Raw genomic sequence first — 17863 nt, forward strand, 5'->3', positions numbered from 1 at the left:
AAAAAGATAAATTAGATTCTTGTTAAATGCAAAACAATGTATACTGGTAAACACTGCAATGCATGAATGCATCAGCACTAAATGAGTCAGGGCAAAAAATTAATTAGCAATACACAAATATATATATGGTGTTTTGATCATTTGTTCTACATGTGTATTCAAAGTACTAAGAATGTAAAAAAAAACCACAAAAAATGATCTCCGGGTGTACAAGTTTACTAGTTCATTTATAAAGATAATTAACAAGATCAATATTGAACACAGATTAAGGCAACTGCATAGAGAGGTATGCAGTAATATGTAAAGTCATTTACAGTCAAGTGCTACGCTGCTGTTCAAATGCTAGTGGTCCTTCATTTCTCAGTTATGGGTACTTCAGAGGTTTTCCGGGCAGAAGTAGTATCTCACAGGTGGTCCAGGCAAGTCTTCATCTCCATTGGATTCAGGTGCAAAAGATACGGTCAAATCTACATACCTCTTCTCGGATGATGGCTTGATGAGTTTTTGCATTCTGTAGAAACGTATTCATTAAAAGATGTAGCAATGCATTTGTGATCTAGAGACACCCTGAGACTGGAATATTTTTTTCTGCTAGTAGACTCTTGTCATTAACAGTGAAAGAAGATTAAGATTGAATGATAACCTATCTGAGAACACAGTCAGTCTATAAAGACTTATGTTTCTCAGAGTCAATTAAATTGTTGTTTAATGAATTTCTTATTAATGTTGAGAATATAATGGCAAGTTGATCCCCAAGGTTATTACTCTAATACTTGGATTTTATTAAAGTCATCCCAAAAGTGCACATGAGAAAAGTAGGAACACAGACTTGTTTATCTGAGAGACAATCAAATTATTGTTTCATGAACAGTTCATAAAAAGTCACTAAAATAGCAAATGAGCACCAGAACCAATAGCTTAAGAAAATACAATGACTACATGAGGACCAAAAGTTATATGAAGCTTGCCACAAATAATGTAAGATCTGTATGTTTCAGTGAAGATGTTCTACTTACGTGAGTTTAAGTCTCTTGTTGTGTCCTGGCATTACTGGAACATAAAGCATCTTAACACCGTGCACGACCATGGTTGGTTCTATACCATATTTTTCCTGAAAAAAAAAGTACTTATCATGATAGATTAACAGGATAAGAAACTACACATCCTTGGTTACTGAACAGCAAAATACTAGTAGCTATACCTCTAAGCTAAATAAAGCTGGACTTGTGAATACTTGGTGAGTCCTTTTGTAAACCTGGACTTAGATGACAGAAAAAGTAATCTAGTCAGATTGGATTAGCCTGGTGAAGCTGTTTGATGCCATGCAGCATGCCCTGGGGAACTGCAGGACTGCTTTACAAGAACCTGACATCTCTCTCAAAGTTGTACATACCATTCTGAGAATGACATTACTAGGATTTACAATGGATATAAAATGTTTACACACCCTTATTGAAATTGCAGGTTTCTGTGATGTAAAGCCTGAAATCAAGATGAATCTTGTCAGACATATTTCCATCTTTAATGTGACCTTGCAACCAACAAAATTCAAGAGAAAAACAAATAGATAATTACTAGGACAAATAATTGAAATGAAAAAACCTACAACGCCCTGATTGCATAAGTGTACACACCCCCCACCAACTAATACTTTGTGGAACCTTTTGCATTTATTACAGCAGAAAGTCTTTGTAATCAACTTCGCACACCTGGACTCTGACTCTCATTGGGCCATTCTAAGACTTTGATCTTCCTTTTCTGAAGCCATTCCTTGGTTGACTTGGATGTGTGGTTTGGATTGTTATCATGTTGGAAGGTGAAATTCCTCTTCATCTTCCACTTTCTGACTGAGGCCAGCAGGTTTTGTGCCAAAATATCTTGATACAACTTTGGATGACTGGTTAACTCTGAACACAGCTATAGCCCCTATTATCAAAGGGTGTGCACACTTATGCAACCAGGGTGTTATAGGTTTTTTTCCATTTAAATTATTTTTCCTAATAATTATCTATTTGTTTTTCTCTTCGATTTTGTTGGTTGCAAGGCTACATTAAAGATGGAAAAATGTCTGACATGATTTATCTTGATTTTTGGCTTTACATCAGAAAAAAAGTGTAGACTTTTTATATCCACTGTAGGTAAACATGCACCTGTAAATACTAATGACCAAGGCCTAATTGATAAACAAATAGCACAGGATAACAACTTTTCTAAGGAAATACATTATCAATAACTGGTTAATGCTGTGCTCTCCATATCCTGTTATAAATTAAATATATTTTACTTTGGAAAGAATGTAGTATTGGCTTTTATTGTTATAAATAATAGACATCTAGAAGTTGGTATCTGTAAGTGGTTCTTTTACCTGCCACTCATCAAAGAACTTTTACTACAGAAAACCAGTGCTGGGAATACTATACTGGTTTTAATGTCCATTTTAGAGAGGATTTTTGACTATGCTGCTCTCTACAATTATTGCTCTGGTCAACAGGGGCTTTGAGTACATCTTGCTTGTCTCCACTACAGTGATGCATTCAATGAATAACAATGAAAATGTTTTATTTTTGAATATTTGTGTTAAAATGGCATTTAACCAGTTCATAGTAACATGTCCATGTTCTGCTCACTATACTTGAAATAACTGTGCAGATTCCTTATCAGGCATCTTGTACTGTGACTGAAAGAATCATGTTCCTTCAGCTTGTCCTCCTTAAATCCTAGAGTATGTTTTGTCTCTTTTCTCTGGACTTTCTTGATACCTTTTAGTGGAAATCAGAATGATAGGCAGTACCTCAGATATGTTCTAATTTATGCTTGGTATGGTTTCAACATAACTTCTCTTGACTTTATATTCTACATTCATTTTCTATATAACCAAGAACTCCAACTTTTTCATTTCATTGACACATCACAATCTATACATTTTAGGAAGATTAACAAGCTCCCTTCCTTCCAAGTTTTAATTTAACACAGTAGATAAAAGACAGTGCTTACGCTGGAAGTCCTGCTCTTATTAAACGAGAATAAAGCTAAAAAATGAAATAAGAGGTCTTACCTTCACAGCATTAAAGAAGTCAGAAAGGGTAAAGTCTTCTTTTCCATAAATTGTCCATCGGTCCCAGATTGAGAAATAAATGTGTTCTCTGTAAAAAAAATATAACTTTTTCATTACATGTATAATTCAGGCACGGGAACTGTAGACGTGAAAAGTTAAAAAATAATATAAGAAGACCTTAGTGCTAAAAATCGAAATTCTGGATTTTCTTTAACCCTAGCTTGGTCTGAACCACAATTGTTGAGAACTTCATTCAAATATCTTTTTCATATAATTGAAAAATAAGGAACATTGTTACATTACACAAATTATAGTTTTTAACGTTTTTTTCATGATTTAATGGCCTTTTGAATGAAAGAAATGGAAGGCTTTGTAGAGGAGATAAATACAAAACAAAGCATGAAAGCTACAGTATAACACTGTAGTTTGTTAACTACATTACTTCCATAATCAAAGCTCTCGGTAGTAGGTTTGATGTCCAGTTCTTTGTATACATTATTTCATTTTAAACTTGTGAACATTAACAATTTAGTTTTAAATTTGTTATTTTTATGTAGGAAAACATTTAATCAATAAACTTATTTTTATGCTTAAACTGTTCTTATTAAAGACACGATGAAACAAAGGCAAACAATCATAGGTTTTGTGTTTCACTAACACAAAACCACGAAACACTGCACAGATTCCCTTAGAACCTTAGTAGTAACTGCTAATCAGCATAATACATATACTATGCTACAAAAATTCTGGGAAGAATTTACTTTCTGTATATCATTAATTATCTCAAACAGAATGCTCCTACCTAATTTTTGTCCGTTTCAATTCTGCAGGTTCTGTGAGCACTATGATTGGAATTGCTAGATTGAAAAAACAGTTCTTGAAAGAGTCAAAGCAGTGTCCTCCAACAATTTTAATTATCTCTAAAGCCACCTAGAAAACAGGATAAAAATACAAAGTGCAAGAACATATAAGATGCGAATTACAGTGTTTGAAGAAGGTACCTTGTAAAAGTTTTGGGTGTCTATAATGACAATATTTTTTATGCTCCAGACACATGGAGAAGCAATAAGAAAGCAAGCAATGTTAAGATACAATGTACTGCTAGAATAATGCCTTAATGAGGCCTCACTTGGAATATTTTGTATAATTTAAATCTCTATGTTATAAAAAGGTACTGTTGCTCTGAAATCACTCCAGAAAAGAGTGACATTAAAATCCTTCACTGAAAGGCTAAGTAAATTGAGTCTAAAACAGAGAAGACTATGAAAGGACCCAATTCAACAACACTCAAAGGCACTGACAATGTCAACTCATTGGACTTATTCAGGATCAGCACTGAGCACTAGATGAAATTACAAGGGAGTGCATTTAACTCAAAACAGGAAGCAATTTGTTTTATATAAATGGTGGTGGGACTCTGGAACAACTACAAAATGTAAATCAATATTCTAAAATGAAAACTGGTTACACTACATCATGAATGCAGTCACTGAACATTGGAACAACAGTGCAGTTGCTTAACCTATCTTAACATAAACTGTAAGGGCATTACACTAGTTATGGTGTGGAATAATATTTTGAATGCATAATTTTTTAAAATATTATCAAACCACAAGCAAGACATTTTTTAACCAAATTTGCTCATAAAACAAGAGATGAGAATACTTGTTAAAAATGCAGCATGCTGCACATTACAGTCCATGAAACAGCTCTTGATCTTCATACTAACCAATCCTGACACGGCTGCAGTAGCTGTTGCTATGGCGGGAATGATCTTGCCAGCTATTCTCTTTGTCTTCAACCTATCGGCTGGCTCAATGTTATACATTCTGGCTCTCAGGTTGGAAGCAGCTGTGATTAAATCAATGTGTCCATTGCGGTCATCATCCTTCTCAAAAAACACTGGTTTAATGTGGAGATGATCTGAAAAATTAGAAAAAAGAAGTTATTCTGAACTCTGAAATATGTTTTGGTACAGTATATGTTTAATGCATGTGTTTTCAAACTGAGACATTCAGGATATTTTTGTAGCCTACTTGTAGTAACTGTTTGTGGCTGTCTTTTATGTTTTTAAATAAAGCATTATTTTTATTTTTAATGTAGTCCTTATGTTATTCAGGCACTCATACATGCATATAGGAAAGGGTAATTCAGAGATGAACTTGCACAACATGTGTTCGGACTGTGGGAGGAAATCAGATGTCCACATGTGCACATCCCCGTGTGAGGATGCATTAAACAAGCAAATGCCACATAGACCAGTTTTAAATCCACTTTTTACCTGGCACTCGATGCATGATCACAGCACTGAAACTGCATTAACAACAGTTGTAAATGACATTCTGTTAGCTACTGACGTGGAGAATGCAACAGTTCTTGTGGTTCTAGATATTAGTGCTGCCTTTGACACGGTTGACCACTCTGTTTTGTTACACAGGTTTGAGTTTGACGTTGGTTTATGTGGAACCATCCTTAAGTGGTTTACTTCATATTTAGTTAATCGTTAGGTTTTTTTTTTCTCTTTACTAAGGAGTTTTTGGTTCCTCTCCTTCGTTGTCTTCTGGTCTTTTCTGTTCTGTATTCACATGTATGGTCACTTACATTGTTAAGCGCCTTGGGGCAACCTTGTTGTGAATAAATTGAATTGAATTGAATGATCATGTCATGTAAACATTTTTTTTTTCTTTTTTAGCCATTTGCTAAAGTACAATATGTGAAATGTGTGTTGAAGTTGCACCACCCATACAGAAACACTCTTATACTTGTGCCATTTCTTTTCATTAGCATGGTTTGCAGGAAGTCATGGCATTTTCTCTTATATTATTATAATTATAATTACTTTAGGAGGATCTGTAGAATTTTGTTTTCACTTTAACACTGTGTTGATCAATGGCAAAAATGTAAATACCATTTACCATTTAAATACATTATCATTCCATATTGTAAAGCAATAAAATGTCCAAGGAGGGGGGGAGAACAGTTTTGTTAGCTACTGTATTTAAGTTTGACTACATATGAAGCATTTACTGACATAAATGTGCTGAAATTTCTAAGTAAATCCTAAAGGTATAATATAGCAATGTTAATTAAATTATACTATGTACTATGTTGTGATTGACAAAGAATTATTTAAAGTGCCCACCTGCAAGTGTTGATGGTTGGATATCACGGTCACCAGAGAAAAATGTTTTTGTAAACCTCTGGTCTCGATTGTCTGCTTCTTCAGCTCAGTTAGAGAAACTTTTACAATTTTCTTTGAAAGATCATTTGAGTTTCTGACACCATGTTTATATCTCTCTAAACATCTCTCTACACCACATACACTAGAAAAGTAGAGCATTTTGGGCAGGTGCAATATTGGATATTTTATTTAAAACCAGGGCCTGATTTGTTTAAAACTAATAAAAGCTTAAATGTGCTATAATAGGCAAATGGGTGTGGCACCCCAGATCTATAATTTCTAGAACTAAATACTGAATCTTAGTTTTAAAAAGACAATGAAGATAATTTTTACCACAGTTTTTTCTTTTACTGATGGAATTAGAGAGAAAATGTGTGTATACATGTGCGGAATGTAGGAACTGCCACAGATTACATCAAGTATATAATACCTTTTGTGACAGCATGAGAAGAGATGACATCCTCCAGCTGAGAGATAGCTTCCTGTTCTTCTTCACTGCTTACCACAAGCTTCGTCTGCTCTGGCTTCCTGGCATTTTCATCTATTTCAATTTTCTATTGAAAAATGTTGACAAAAAGCGATAAAAGAAGACAGTGATGGTAAAATGTAGCCACAATTCTCATGAAATAGGAGTTACACATAGCCTCCTATTTTATATTACAGGAAATGTTTTAACATTTTCTTTTGATTCTTGATATTTGCATGTAAAACAACCAACTTAAAAATCACAAGAGGCCACTAAGAGCTTACAGTATGTTTTTAAAACAAGTTAAAATTTAACATTTACACTAACCAGCACTTTCACATACTGCCAAAGATAAGAATTTGTTTCTTGGTTTCAAATTCTAAATTCTAGGAGATTAAAATGAATAGTAAAAGCAAGTTTCACCTCTTATTCCTACAACAAATACATTTGAAATAGCAGTACTGAAGAATTTCTGAAGATATGAATGTGTTGCTCCACATCAGATGTCTGTTAAATACCTAGTAAGGTGTTTGTTCCAGCCTGCACTATCAGTAAATGAGCAGTGGGGAAACTTAAGTGGAAAAGGGATTATGGTAAATGATTCAGTTGTTCCACATAGTACACTGCATTACATTTAACAACTTGAACTCTTTTACTTTTCAAGATTGTGACATGAGGCACTTTTGGAAGGCAAGTCCAGGCAGTGCAGTAGCCCAATTCTGGTGGATTGGAGAGGTCCTCAGAGAGAGCTATCTCAGGTCCCAAACTGGGAACGCCAAAATACTGATGCAAGGGCATCTGGATGGTATGTGAAGACCCTAAAGCACTGGGTCTCTTTTCTTTTTCAGCATATTTAGGTAGAAGAACTATAACCACCAGCTCACCCCCTGTTAAGTTCTCCTCCACTACTAGGCTAAAAATGTGACTATGTGTTATATGAGCATTCAGGAAAAGACCACTGTCTGGCCCTTATCAAGGAGCAGGCAACCTGTAGAGCTGTTTGGCTCATGAGTGTTGATCGCTGCAAACTATATCACACAAGTCAGATGACTTTTCAGAGAGATCTTGCAGGACAGATGATTGGCAGACTGTCAGGAGACCAGCAGTGATTCTTAGTTGCATAGCCTGTGATCCTCACACATTATTCTATCTTGAGGTGTGACTCCATGGTCCTATACTGGGATAAATCTTTTGTTAGGACAGTGCTAGACCAGCACTGCATTGTCACCAGACCAACCACATGCCTACTGGAGTTGTGAGTGGAGGGGGGGGATACATGAAAAGGACTAGACAGGACTAGGATCAGAAAACAAAAACTGGATGGCGGATGGAATGGAAGCAATCAAAAGCAGCAACCAAGTTCTAGTTCCAATCCATAAAAGACCAGTAAGGATCTGGGATCTGTTGCTGCCATGCAGCGAGGGATTGCCACCATTAACTCCTGACTCATGAGGTCCATATCATTTTAGACACAACAATGGATAATATGACCCTGCTAGTCTTAAACCTGTTTCTTTTGAGGAAGCATATCAGTGAGAAATAGTATTATTTTACTCAATGGCAACATTTCAAAATGAACAAGATCAAAAGGCTGCTTCATTGAAAGTTAAAGGGTATGGTCGTTTTGATTCTGTTCTAAACTGAAAAAATAAATTCTTTAAAAGACCTTGAGAAACTTACTTTTTCTGCAGGCTTGTATTCTGGAATCGTTACGCCTGAAATGATCCGGATGATGGTTTCTGGTGATAGATCCTATTGATCAAATGAGAAAAGGTAAACATCTTTAGAAATTCTTCAGGAAAAGAAAAGCTGTGATACAGGCAGGCCATAAGTTTGTCTGAGGCACTGGAAATCTATATCATTCACAAACAAATGCTAACAGTTATGGACAGTTATAATGTGTGACCATCTTAAATCAAGACATTTTGCCCAAAAGAGAATCATTTAGGGAGATATCTCTAAGAAAACACACAGCATTTCTCATGTCATTCAAATGAGGAATACGTGCTACTCATCTCATACCATAATACCTAAATTATTGAAGGGGTTTATAAAAATGTTCATTTTTGCTGTGTACAACTGAAATTTGCATTTCAGATCAGAAGATAATTATGAACAGATTTTATTTTTATTTCTGGATATTTTTGTGCATACTGTACAAGTGAATCCATGTTAAAACAAAAATGTTTTTCTGTACAATCCCCCAATTTCAGGTCAGCAACAGTATTGGGAAAATTAATTTTCTTTTGGTTAAACTAGTTTCAAGTCAGTACTTGGACATATACCTCTTTCAAGCAATGTCTGTTTTAAGACTGCCACCCATCAACATCACCAGACTCTTGATACATTCCTGCTTTGCCAACCCTTAACTGCAGGTCCTTTCGTTTGTGCTGTTTACTGATTTTAATTTCATTTTCAACAAAGTAAATGAATGCTTTCATGATTCAAATCAGGAGACTGGCTTTCTAAAGTTCTACTTCTTGTTGAATTGGAATTCTAAAGTTTCCACTTTCTGTTGATGAACTCCTAGGTTAAGAGTGTAGTATGGTTTGGTTCATTGTCTTGATGCTGGGTGAACCGGTAAAACTTTTATTGCATATGAGCTGAAATGATGTTTCTGTACACTTCAGAATTAATTCTGCTGCCATCATCTCTTACATTATCAATAAAGACTAGTGAGACAGTTCAAAAAGGCAGCCATGAATGACAGTATCTTTACCATACCATACTACCAATTATTTTAGAACTTTTGTGGCTCACCTTTGTACTTCTTTGCATGTTTTAACCTGACCTTTCTGTTTCTAGTGCTAATGACAGGTTTGTATCTTGCAGTGTAGTCTTTGTAATTCTCATGGTAAAGTGCAGTGAATTAAGATACTTTTACCTCTGCACTCAGGAGATAACAATCTACAGTATGTGTTATGTGTATAATCTATCCATCTGCTTGTTTGTCTGTGTGCATCATAATATCTCTATGCCAGTTTCTGCCTGTCAGGAGATTGTCTGCAATATATTTGACTGCTATTTGAGGGTTTTTCTTAACAGCTCTAATGATTTTTCCTTCATCAACTGTTGTTGTCTTCCTAGCAGGACTTGGTCTTTGCGGATTGCTTACTCCTCCACAAATCTCTTCTTAGTAATAGAAGAGTAATTTGTGTGTTGTATGTTTTGTTTTGTTGTGTGTAGTGTAGTTTGTGTCTTGTGTCATTGTAATAAATATTTGTTTTACCAAGTATGACTGGATTAGTACTCCTATCAACAAAGCTATGCCAGATAAAGAATTCACATGCCTCTAATTATACCAACTGATCGGGTATTATCTGAAAAAGCACTTACCCTGTACAAGTTGGGGATTATGAATAATTATTTTACTTACTGACTCAATCGCTAGGTCAATTCCTGATTTTCAACATTTTTTGTAACCCCCCATTTGTAACAATATAACAGGCATACACTGTATGTGAAAATCAAATTGGTGTATTGGTTCCTTTCTAAATTGAGACCAAGGGGCACTCATTGATTTCTGAAGGAACAACCTAACATGATCAGGAAATTAAGTTTTCACAATGAAACAATTACAATTAAACTACTGGTTTTATAAGTACGATACTATAATAATTATCAAGTACATCTAGTTGGTCATTTTTAATTACTGTATTTCAGTGGTAAAATAAACCATATCCCTTAAGACAATAGTAAATGTAATTTCGATTTAACTGTTTATCACCTAATATTGTGAGTCATACACTATAAGTGTTGTTGGGTACACAGTACTACTAAAAAGAGTTAACTACTTCTGGTTTAAATATTTCAAAATTGTTTTAGAATTTGTATCTGGTTTAATCTCTTTTTCGGGTTAAATTATGGCCATAACATTCACTCAAGTTTTTCCTAAAGGTACATACACGCCCATTAATATAAGAACTAATAAAACAAATTAGTGAGTACAAACCAGCATCTTTAACACGAGATATAGTTGTTCTGAATTAAATGCATAACACAGAGCTATTTATCAAAGGAATGATCATAATTCATGAAAAGGGTATTTAGATATTGTAAAAATATTTTTTTCTGTGTCCCTTTACAAAACTGGAATGTCTACATGAAATTAAATTTGGAATTATATGTGGGTAAGACATTGAGTATCACATTACGATAAACCGTTCCACCTAGGTGAACTTTGTTAGTAAGAGCACATGTGATGTGACATGTTCAAGATTAAAACCCAAAACCTCCCAAGTCTTACAGCCAACAGCAGGGAGAACAGGTGCAAAAATACTTCAGAGCAGGCTAGTTCTTGACCTTTCTACATATTAGCGAATATCCAAACTATCACAACTCAAGAATACAAATCTAAACAAACAGCAAAATATCATAGATTACTAAACATAATGTAATAAATCATGATAACATTTTAGGCTAACAAGAACACTGGTTTTTAAAGTGTTGCTCTACTGTTAAATTTCCCACTTTCTTTAAAGGGGAACTGCAGTCCTTTTTCTCAGACTGGGTATTAAATCTTGGTAACAAAATAAATTCATTAATAGTATATAAAAAATAATGAATTTTGAATTAAGCACAAAATCATTAACTTTGTGAAAGTACTATAAATCCCCACGTTTTTGCAAACATCTAGTTTTGTCACTGGTGAGAGCAAGAGATGGCGCAAATTGTGATGTGAAGCGGACCTTTCTGCTCACTAGTCACCGTAATGACTTTACATTACTGGTTGTGCAGCAGCCATTTCACTACAGAAACATTCAAATGCAATCTGCATGCAGAGATAAGTAGTATTTGTTTGCTGACCCATTTCGTAAGTAGAGAGCAATATTGCTATTGGATTGAAAGAGATGTGTTCACAAACCTGCTTGTTTACAGCGTAATAAGGCTGCTTTGTTTTGAATCACAGAATATGGCATTGAGCATACCTACAAATTTTGTCTATTTTGTGATCTACAAGTTACTGTGAACATTTTACTTTTATTGTGGTTTGAAATGCACTCATCAATGCTGATTCTTTCTAACCCAGAAATATAAAAAAGTGTATCTGACACCATGGTTTTTAAACTTTTTAATGCGTGAAAATTAGTTTTATGACAACCAGCTTTTACCATGTAGAAATGAATGCCATATAGATGCTTACCTTTTCTGCATGTGGGATGTTATACATCTCTGCAAACAGTCTTGCTGCACTAACAATAAAACTGTAGTGCCTTGAGGGACAGAAAGTATTACAGAGCTCAACAAATATTTAAAATGTGACAAGCACTTATAATTCTGCTGTGGTGATTCTTTAAAGTTTAAAACAATATAGCCTTCATACAATAAAATTCAATTCCACAAATACAGATTAAATTTGTTAATATGCTATTATTATGCTAAACATTGTATTTAAAATTGGTTGTCCATTAGGGTAAAGGAGCCCCATCAGCCCCACTACATAATAGATCAGGTGGAGAAGCAGGACTTTACCAATTGATTTGGGGTGGAAATTTAGGCACATGAGATTGAGGCCAGTGTGAAACAAAAAAGGGCAGCTCTGCTCTTTATGAGCTATAATATATTTAGAGACCAAGTAGTTTGGACCTCAGTTTACCATTCCACTGAAGCACAGTACCTCCAAAAGCACACTGCCCCATCACCATATTGATTTGGAAATTCAACTCCAGACAGAAGACCATCTACTAGTCCACCAATGCCTATTACAATAGCAACTGGATTTTAGATGTCTTATAACCAGGTCCAGTCTTGGTTAGCTCCTGAGAGCAAATAGAAGTCACAAGTCCTTTTATTCACAGATTTCCTCATTTACAATGTTATGTAAAAATGGAAATGAATGTAGTGTGTGGATTTCTATCAACTGGAAAAAGCAGGTTCTTAATATTGACAGAAATTACAACTTAAATACATTGTTCCAATTCCTGGCTTGTGTATCTCTTTGCAAATTAACATAAAGTTATAAATGAAGTACATGCATAGCCCTATTTAGAATGCTGGGTACACAATCACTGAAGTTATATCTATCTGATATGATAGAAGTTACTTACAGAGGATCTTTGAAGTCAAAATCTATCGGAGAAGGTGGCCGTTTGGGAGATTGCCAGAATAAACCTAAGAAAAGAAAAACATATTACTAATCATGTCCAATTAAAAGTAGATTCCCACTCAAACCTCAGACATTTTTCAATGCGTAAAATAAAAAAATATATCATTTTATATGTGTGGATGTAATGAAATTACTTTCAATGAAAATTCACAAAAATATTTAAAATAAACAATTACAAATATATTTTGTTTGTATTTAATTTATACACTAGAAAAAATGGGATGCATAAGAAGAACTTCAAGGAAACAGATCTTCAAATTTCTTTTTAACTTACCTTACCTTAATCCTTTAAGTGTACTATATTCTACTGAGCAAATGCTGCCATTTTAATGACCCCTTGCATTTTAATGCAATTAATTTAGGTATGTAATGCAAATCATACATCATATTAATTGCTTCTATAACAGGTTACCTTCAGTAAAATATCATGCAAGAATGTCTTAAATGTACTTAGGCAACCTTCAACATTCAAACACATGATGGTTAATGTGTTTGACCCATGTCAGCTTTTTCAGATCCCTATTTACTGCTGTGGAATTAGGGTATTAAGGTTTAAAGTACAAATAGACAGCCACCACTGCCTTTGTCTGAATGCTTCAGGAGACGGCAAGGCAAACCTATACTGATTTATCATACCTCAAATCCCTGTTTATGAAAGGTAAAAATAAAAACCACCTATCTGTGTACAGAATAGCTAATTAAAGGGATTATATCACTGCACAAGCATTCATAGACTGGTTTACCTTTAGTAGTAATGCTACTTGAATTCAAATAATTTAGTCTAAAAGTTACAGTGGTAGTCACCACCCTCTTTCAAAATTTGTACCTTTTGTTGTATGACACTCTGAAAACAAAAACAATTAAATTAGGTTTGTTCCATTTTTATTTAAACACAGTAACCCACTGTGAATAAAATTCTAAAACATTCTGAAAATTAATTAATATTACAACAGTAAAATACTGTACCTTATTTGGATAAGTGAACACCCTCCTTACAATTGCTTTTGTAAACTTGCTCAGGTATAACCAATCATCTTACAGATCACACAACAAACTAACTGGCTCCCACCTGTGATCAATTGTGGTGATTTTGAGTTCAGAATAAAAGCAGCTGTTTCTAGAGGATTCCAGTGCTTGGAAGTGCATTTCAAAGCAAATAATCCACTATGGGTGGAAAGGTGCTTTCAAAAGAACTTTGAGATAAAGTTGTGAAAAAGCACAAGTCAAAAATTACAAAGGCTTTAAGTATCCCATGGAGCACACCCAAGACCATCATTAAGAAGTGGAAGGCATATGGCACCACCCAGACCTTGCCTAGATCAGGCTGTCCCTCCAAACTGGATGACCGAGCAAGAAGGAGACTGATCAGAGAGGCTACCAAGATGGCATATTTGAACGAACTACCTTAATGACCAAGGCCTTAATGACAAAGACTGGTCATTGTGTGCATGTGACAACAATATCACAAGTGCTCCACAAATCTGGCCTGTATGGGGAAAAAAGCCAATCCTTAAAAAAAGCCACATCAAGTCGCATGATTTGTGTTTTGCTAAAAATCACCTTAAAGTTGCTGTGGTGAGATGAGATCAAAATCAAACTTTTGGCTGGAATGCAAAAGGGTACGTCTGGCGAAAACCTAATACATCTTACCATCTAAAGAACACCATTCCTACAGTGAAGCATGGTGGTGGCAGCATCCTGCTGTGGGGGTGTTTCTCTTCAGCTGGGACTGGGATAGAAGTCAAGATGGAAGGTGCAAAATACAGGCACATTCTTGAACAAAACCTGCAGCCCTCAGCCAGGAAGTTGAAAATGGGAAGATAGTTCACTGTTCAACATGACCTTCCAACATGATAATGACCCAAAGCACACCGCCAAAGCAACCATACAGTGGCTGAAGGACAGGAAGGTGAATGTGCTTGAGTGGCCTAGTCAGAGCCCTGACCTAAATCTCATAGAAAATCTTAGTAATGACATGAAGAGGGCAGTCCATCAATGCTCACCTCACAGTTTGACTGAGCTTGAACAATTCTGAAAGATGGAATGGGCAAATATTCCTCCCTCTAGGTGTGCAAAGTTGGTCGAGATGTATCCAAACAGACTCAAGGCTGTAATTACCTCAGGGGGGTGTTCTCTTATCCAACTTCTTACAATTTGTAAATGAAACTAGAAAAGGTCTGATTTTGTCTTCTTTTTGGGCTTTAGGGCAACAAAAGGTGAACATTTTGAAAGGGGGTGGTGACTTTCTACAGCCATTGTATGTTTATCCTAGATAATGCCCCAGTTAACATGTTTATTGTAATTTTATTTACAGGATCTGTATTATACTTTATTTCTTTTATCAACAACGTATAACAAGTTAAGTAAGTGAATATGTTAAGTTCGGAAACCAGATTACATGTTGTCTTGCGTGTGTGCATCACAGATTCTCTAAATAATAATTTGCTTTATATAGTATGAAAGGCTGTGTCCTTATTTGCACACTTGCGGTCCTGCGCCCTTCAAGATGTATGTTCTTGCATAGTCTGCAAGGGCTTACGGTGTCCCATTTCGAAATTTGTGTTTCAACAATGGTGCTCACGAGCACCCCCAATGAGCCCGTCTCTAAAGTCCACATAAAGGGAATTGCCCATAGTTCTATGCGGAATAATGATGTTTCATGTTGTATCCCATCAAAGCAGAGAGAAGTTGCCATGAAGAATAAAATATTCAAGCTTTAGTAAAATTTAACTTTTTTACAGTTTTAAAACTCATAATATTTAATGTAAAAAAATAAGTAGGCTACTTTAGATTCATACTGTATGCAATCTTGGTACAAAGTTTTGACATAAAGCCTATATTTGGTGACCTCATTTCGAGTGATGAATATTTGTTTACCTGCGGAGTATTTTATACATTAAATATTTAATAGTACATTAATTTAACAGTACAAAGCTCTGAGGTATTGCCAAGTTTACCTTATTTAGTTTACTTTGATGGAACATGAATGAACGTGTTATGTTCCTCATACTGTCATTTTTGTACTGGGAGATGACATGAAATGCCTTTAGTAGTACAAAGTTTTGAATAAACAGAGAGTGGTATTGCCAAGTTTTCCTTAGTTTACTTCACCTGTTTTGAGTCGAGCCTGCTCAACATGAATGAACATGTCACAACTTTTTGCAAGGATAGACAAGATTAAATTAATTTTCATCAAACTTCGAAAGGAGAATGAAAAATTCTTCATTATCTGCTGACATGCACTTAGCCACTGAAAAAGAAGCCTCAACAGACAGCATTTTTAACCTTAAACCGTCTAACCAGCAAGTGCTGTTATGCGAGGGTGTCCCATTAATCTTTTATTGATAACGATGCATCCTTGAATACTCACGCATTTTAAGTCCACACTCGTGCTACATCACAGAAGCGTGGACTTGGAGGACTTAGAGTTTTTACTTGGGGCACAGTATGAGAATTGGGATACAGCATAAATATCAGTAGAACCTTGCTGTTTGTAGGTGATCCCTGTTCTTGCAAAGCCCTATAACCTCACTGTAATAGTGTGCAGGCAGTTACTACTGTAGAGCTTAAAAGATAATAGTGAACACCTATCAGTCTTAGGAAGAAACTCACAAGACAAGCAAATAAATCACATTTTAGTTAATAAGGACTAATCCTAATAGATTGTAGCCCTTTACATTTAACCCAATAATGTATAATTAAGACATATTTGTTAAAATGGTTTGACAATATAAGTAGCTGAGAAAAAATATACAAACTATTTCAAATTGATGTAAAATGATGTTAAGTCTTGTAATGCTTCTTTATGCAGCATAAGATAAAAAACTTCATCCATTTTGTGACCTCGGCAAAAATTTTCAAGTCATTTTGCAATGTGTGCAGTCTTGTATTTAACAGTGCTTAAGTGATCAATACCTGTTTTCTAGATTTTTATTTCTTCCTCCCGTAATACTTTTACTAGACAAATATCAGAATACTAAACATATTCTAACTGCTCATTTGCAAATACTGTTGATGAAACTCCTTGTTAATCCTGTGGGATTTTGTTTATATCTGAAACTTTAGCTTATCTCAAGGCTGTAAGGGAGGGAAGGCACCGTCTGGAATGCTGGTCAGACAACTTCAACTTCTCTTAATAGCTGATTGTTCTGAACATGATCTTAACCATACACCCTGTCAAATTCTTTTTAATCATGGTACATCCCTACTATTGAGGTGTTCCCTGAATGCATACAATAAAGCCTATCTGTTTTCACTCTCATCATGGAGCAAGAACTCTTCTGTTACAACACTGTATATTATTCTAAATAGTTAAATTACGCAAAATATACCAACTGTTCTCCCATGAATGGGACATCAGGCCATTACAACATGGTATTTTAACCCTGAACCTGGAGGACACTGTTTTGTCAGGAAGCCAGTCCAGGGATTCCAGGACAGGAGTAATGTGATCACTTGCACTAGACCTGGTCAGGATTCTGGCTGCCAAATTTAGGACATACTGCAGTTTGTTCAATGTAGAATTAGATACCCCAGCGAGCAGAGCATTACAGTAGTCAATTCAGGAGAACACAAATGTGCTGATCAGCTTTTCAGCCACAGTTAGTGATAAAGATAGCGATATTCCTGTGGTGAAAAAAAGTTGTTTTGACAAGATGCTGCACGTGTGGGTCGATTGTTGAGCCAGAATTGAATATCACCCCAAGGTTTTTCAATTTAGACTGAAGCTCAAGTACAGAACCATCTACAGACAGGGTTACAGGAATGGCTTTACAACGTTGATGGGGGTGCCAATAAGCATGACTTCATTCTTGTCACAGTTAAGATGAAGTAAATTTTGAGTCATTCAAGTTTTATGTCAGAGATGCAATCAGATAGAATAGAGACTGCCACATCAGTGTCAGGTTTGGTATGGATGTATATCTGAGTATCATCAGCATAAAAAATGATAGCTGTGTCCATGTGATCTTAAAAGCTGACCAAGTGGAAACATGTAGCCCCGAGGAACACCAGACTTAACAAGACCAATTTCAGACCTATACCCATTAAGATAGA

At 35.3% G+C, this 17863-nt stretch overlaps 1 protein-coding gene across 5 annotated transcripts in view; it reads right to left on the reverse strand.

Annotated features, from left to right (window-relative positions):
• Nucleotides 1-200: 200 nt before the first annotated feature.
• Nucleotides 201-17863, reverse strand: part of uba6 (ubiquitin like modifier activating enzyme 6) — a 101244-nt gene continuing 83581 nt past the window's right edge. For all 5 annotated transcript variants that reach the window (XM_088627651.1, XM_088627634.1, XM_088627644.1 and 2 more), the window contains 9 exons: nt 12750-12813; nt 11846-11915; nt 8383-8454; nt 6667-6790; nt 4785-4978; nt 3858-3985; nt 3056-3143; nt 1017-1111; nt 201-511 (listed from right to left, as the gene is read on the reverse strand). In XM_088627651.1, coding sequence (XP_088483777.1) covers nt 376-511; nt 1017-1111; nt 3056-3143; nt 3858-3985; nt 4785-4978; nt 6667-6790; nt 8383-8454; nt 11846-11915; nt 12750-12813 — 971 coding nt within the window. In that variant the 3' untranslated portion in view covers nt 201-375. The remainder of the gene's footprint in view (nt 512-1016; nt 1112-3055; nt 3144-3857; nt 3986-4784; nt 4979-6666; nt 6791-8382; nt 8455-11845; nt 11916-12749; nt 12814-17863) is intronic.

This window comes from Lepisosteus platostomus, chromosome 1 (assembly GCF_059453375.1).
Source record: "Lepisosteus platostomus isolate fLepPlt1 chromosome 1, fLepPlt1.hap1, whole genome shotgun sequence".
Classification (NCBI taxonomy): Eukaryota; Metazoa; Chordata; class Actinopteri; order Semionotiformes; family Lepisosteidae; genus Lepisosteus; species Lepisosteus platostomus.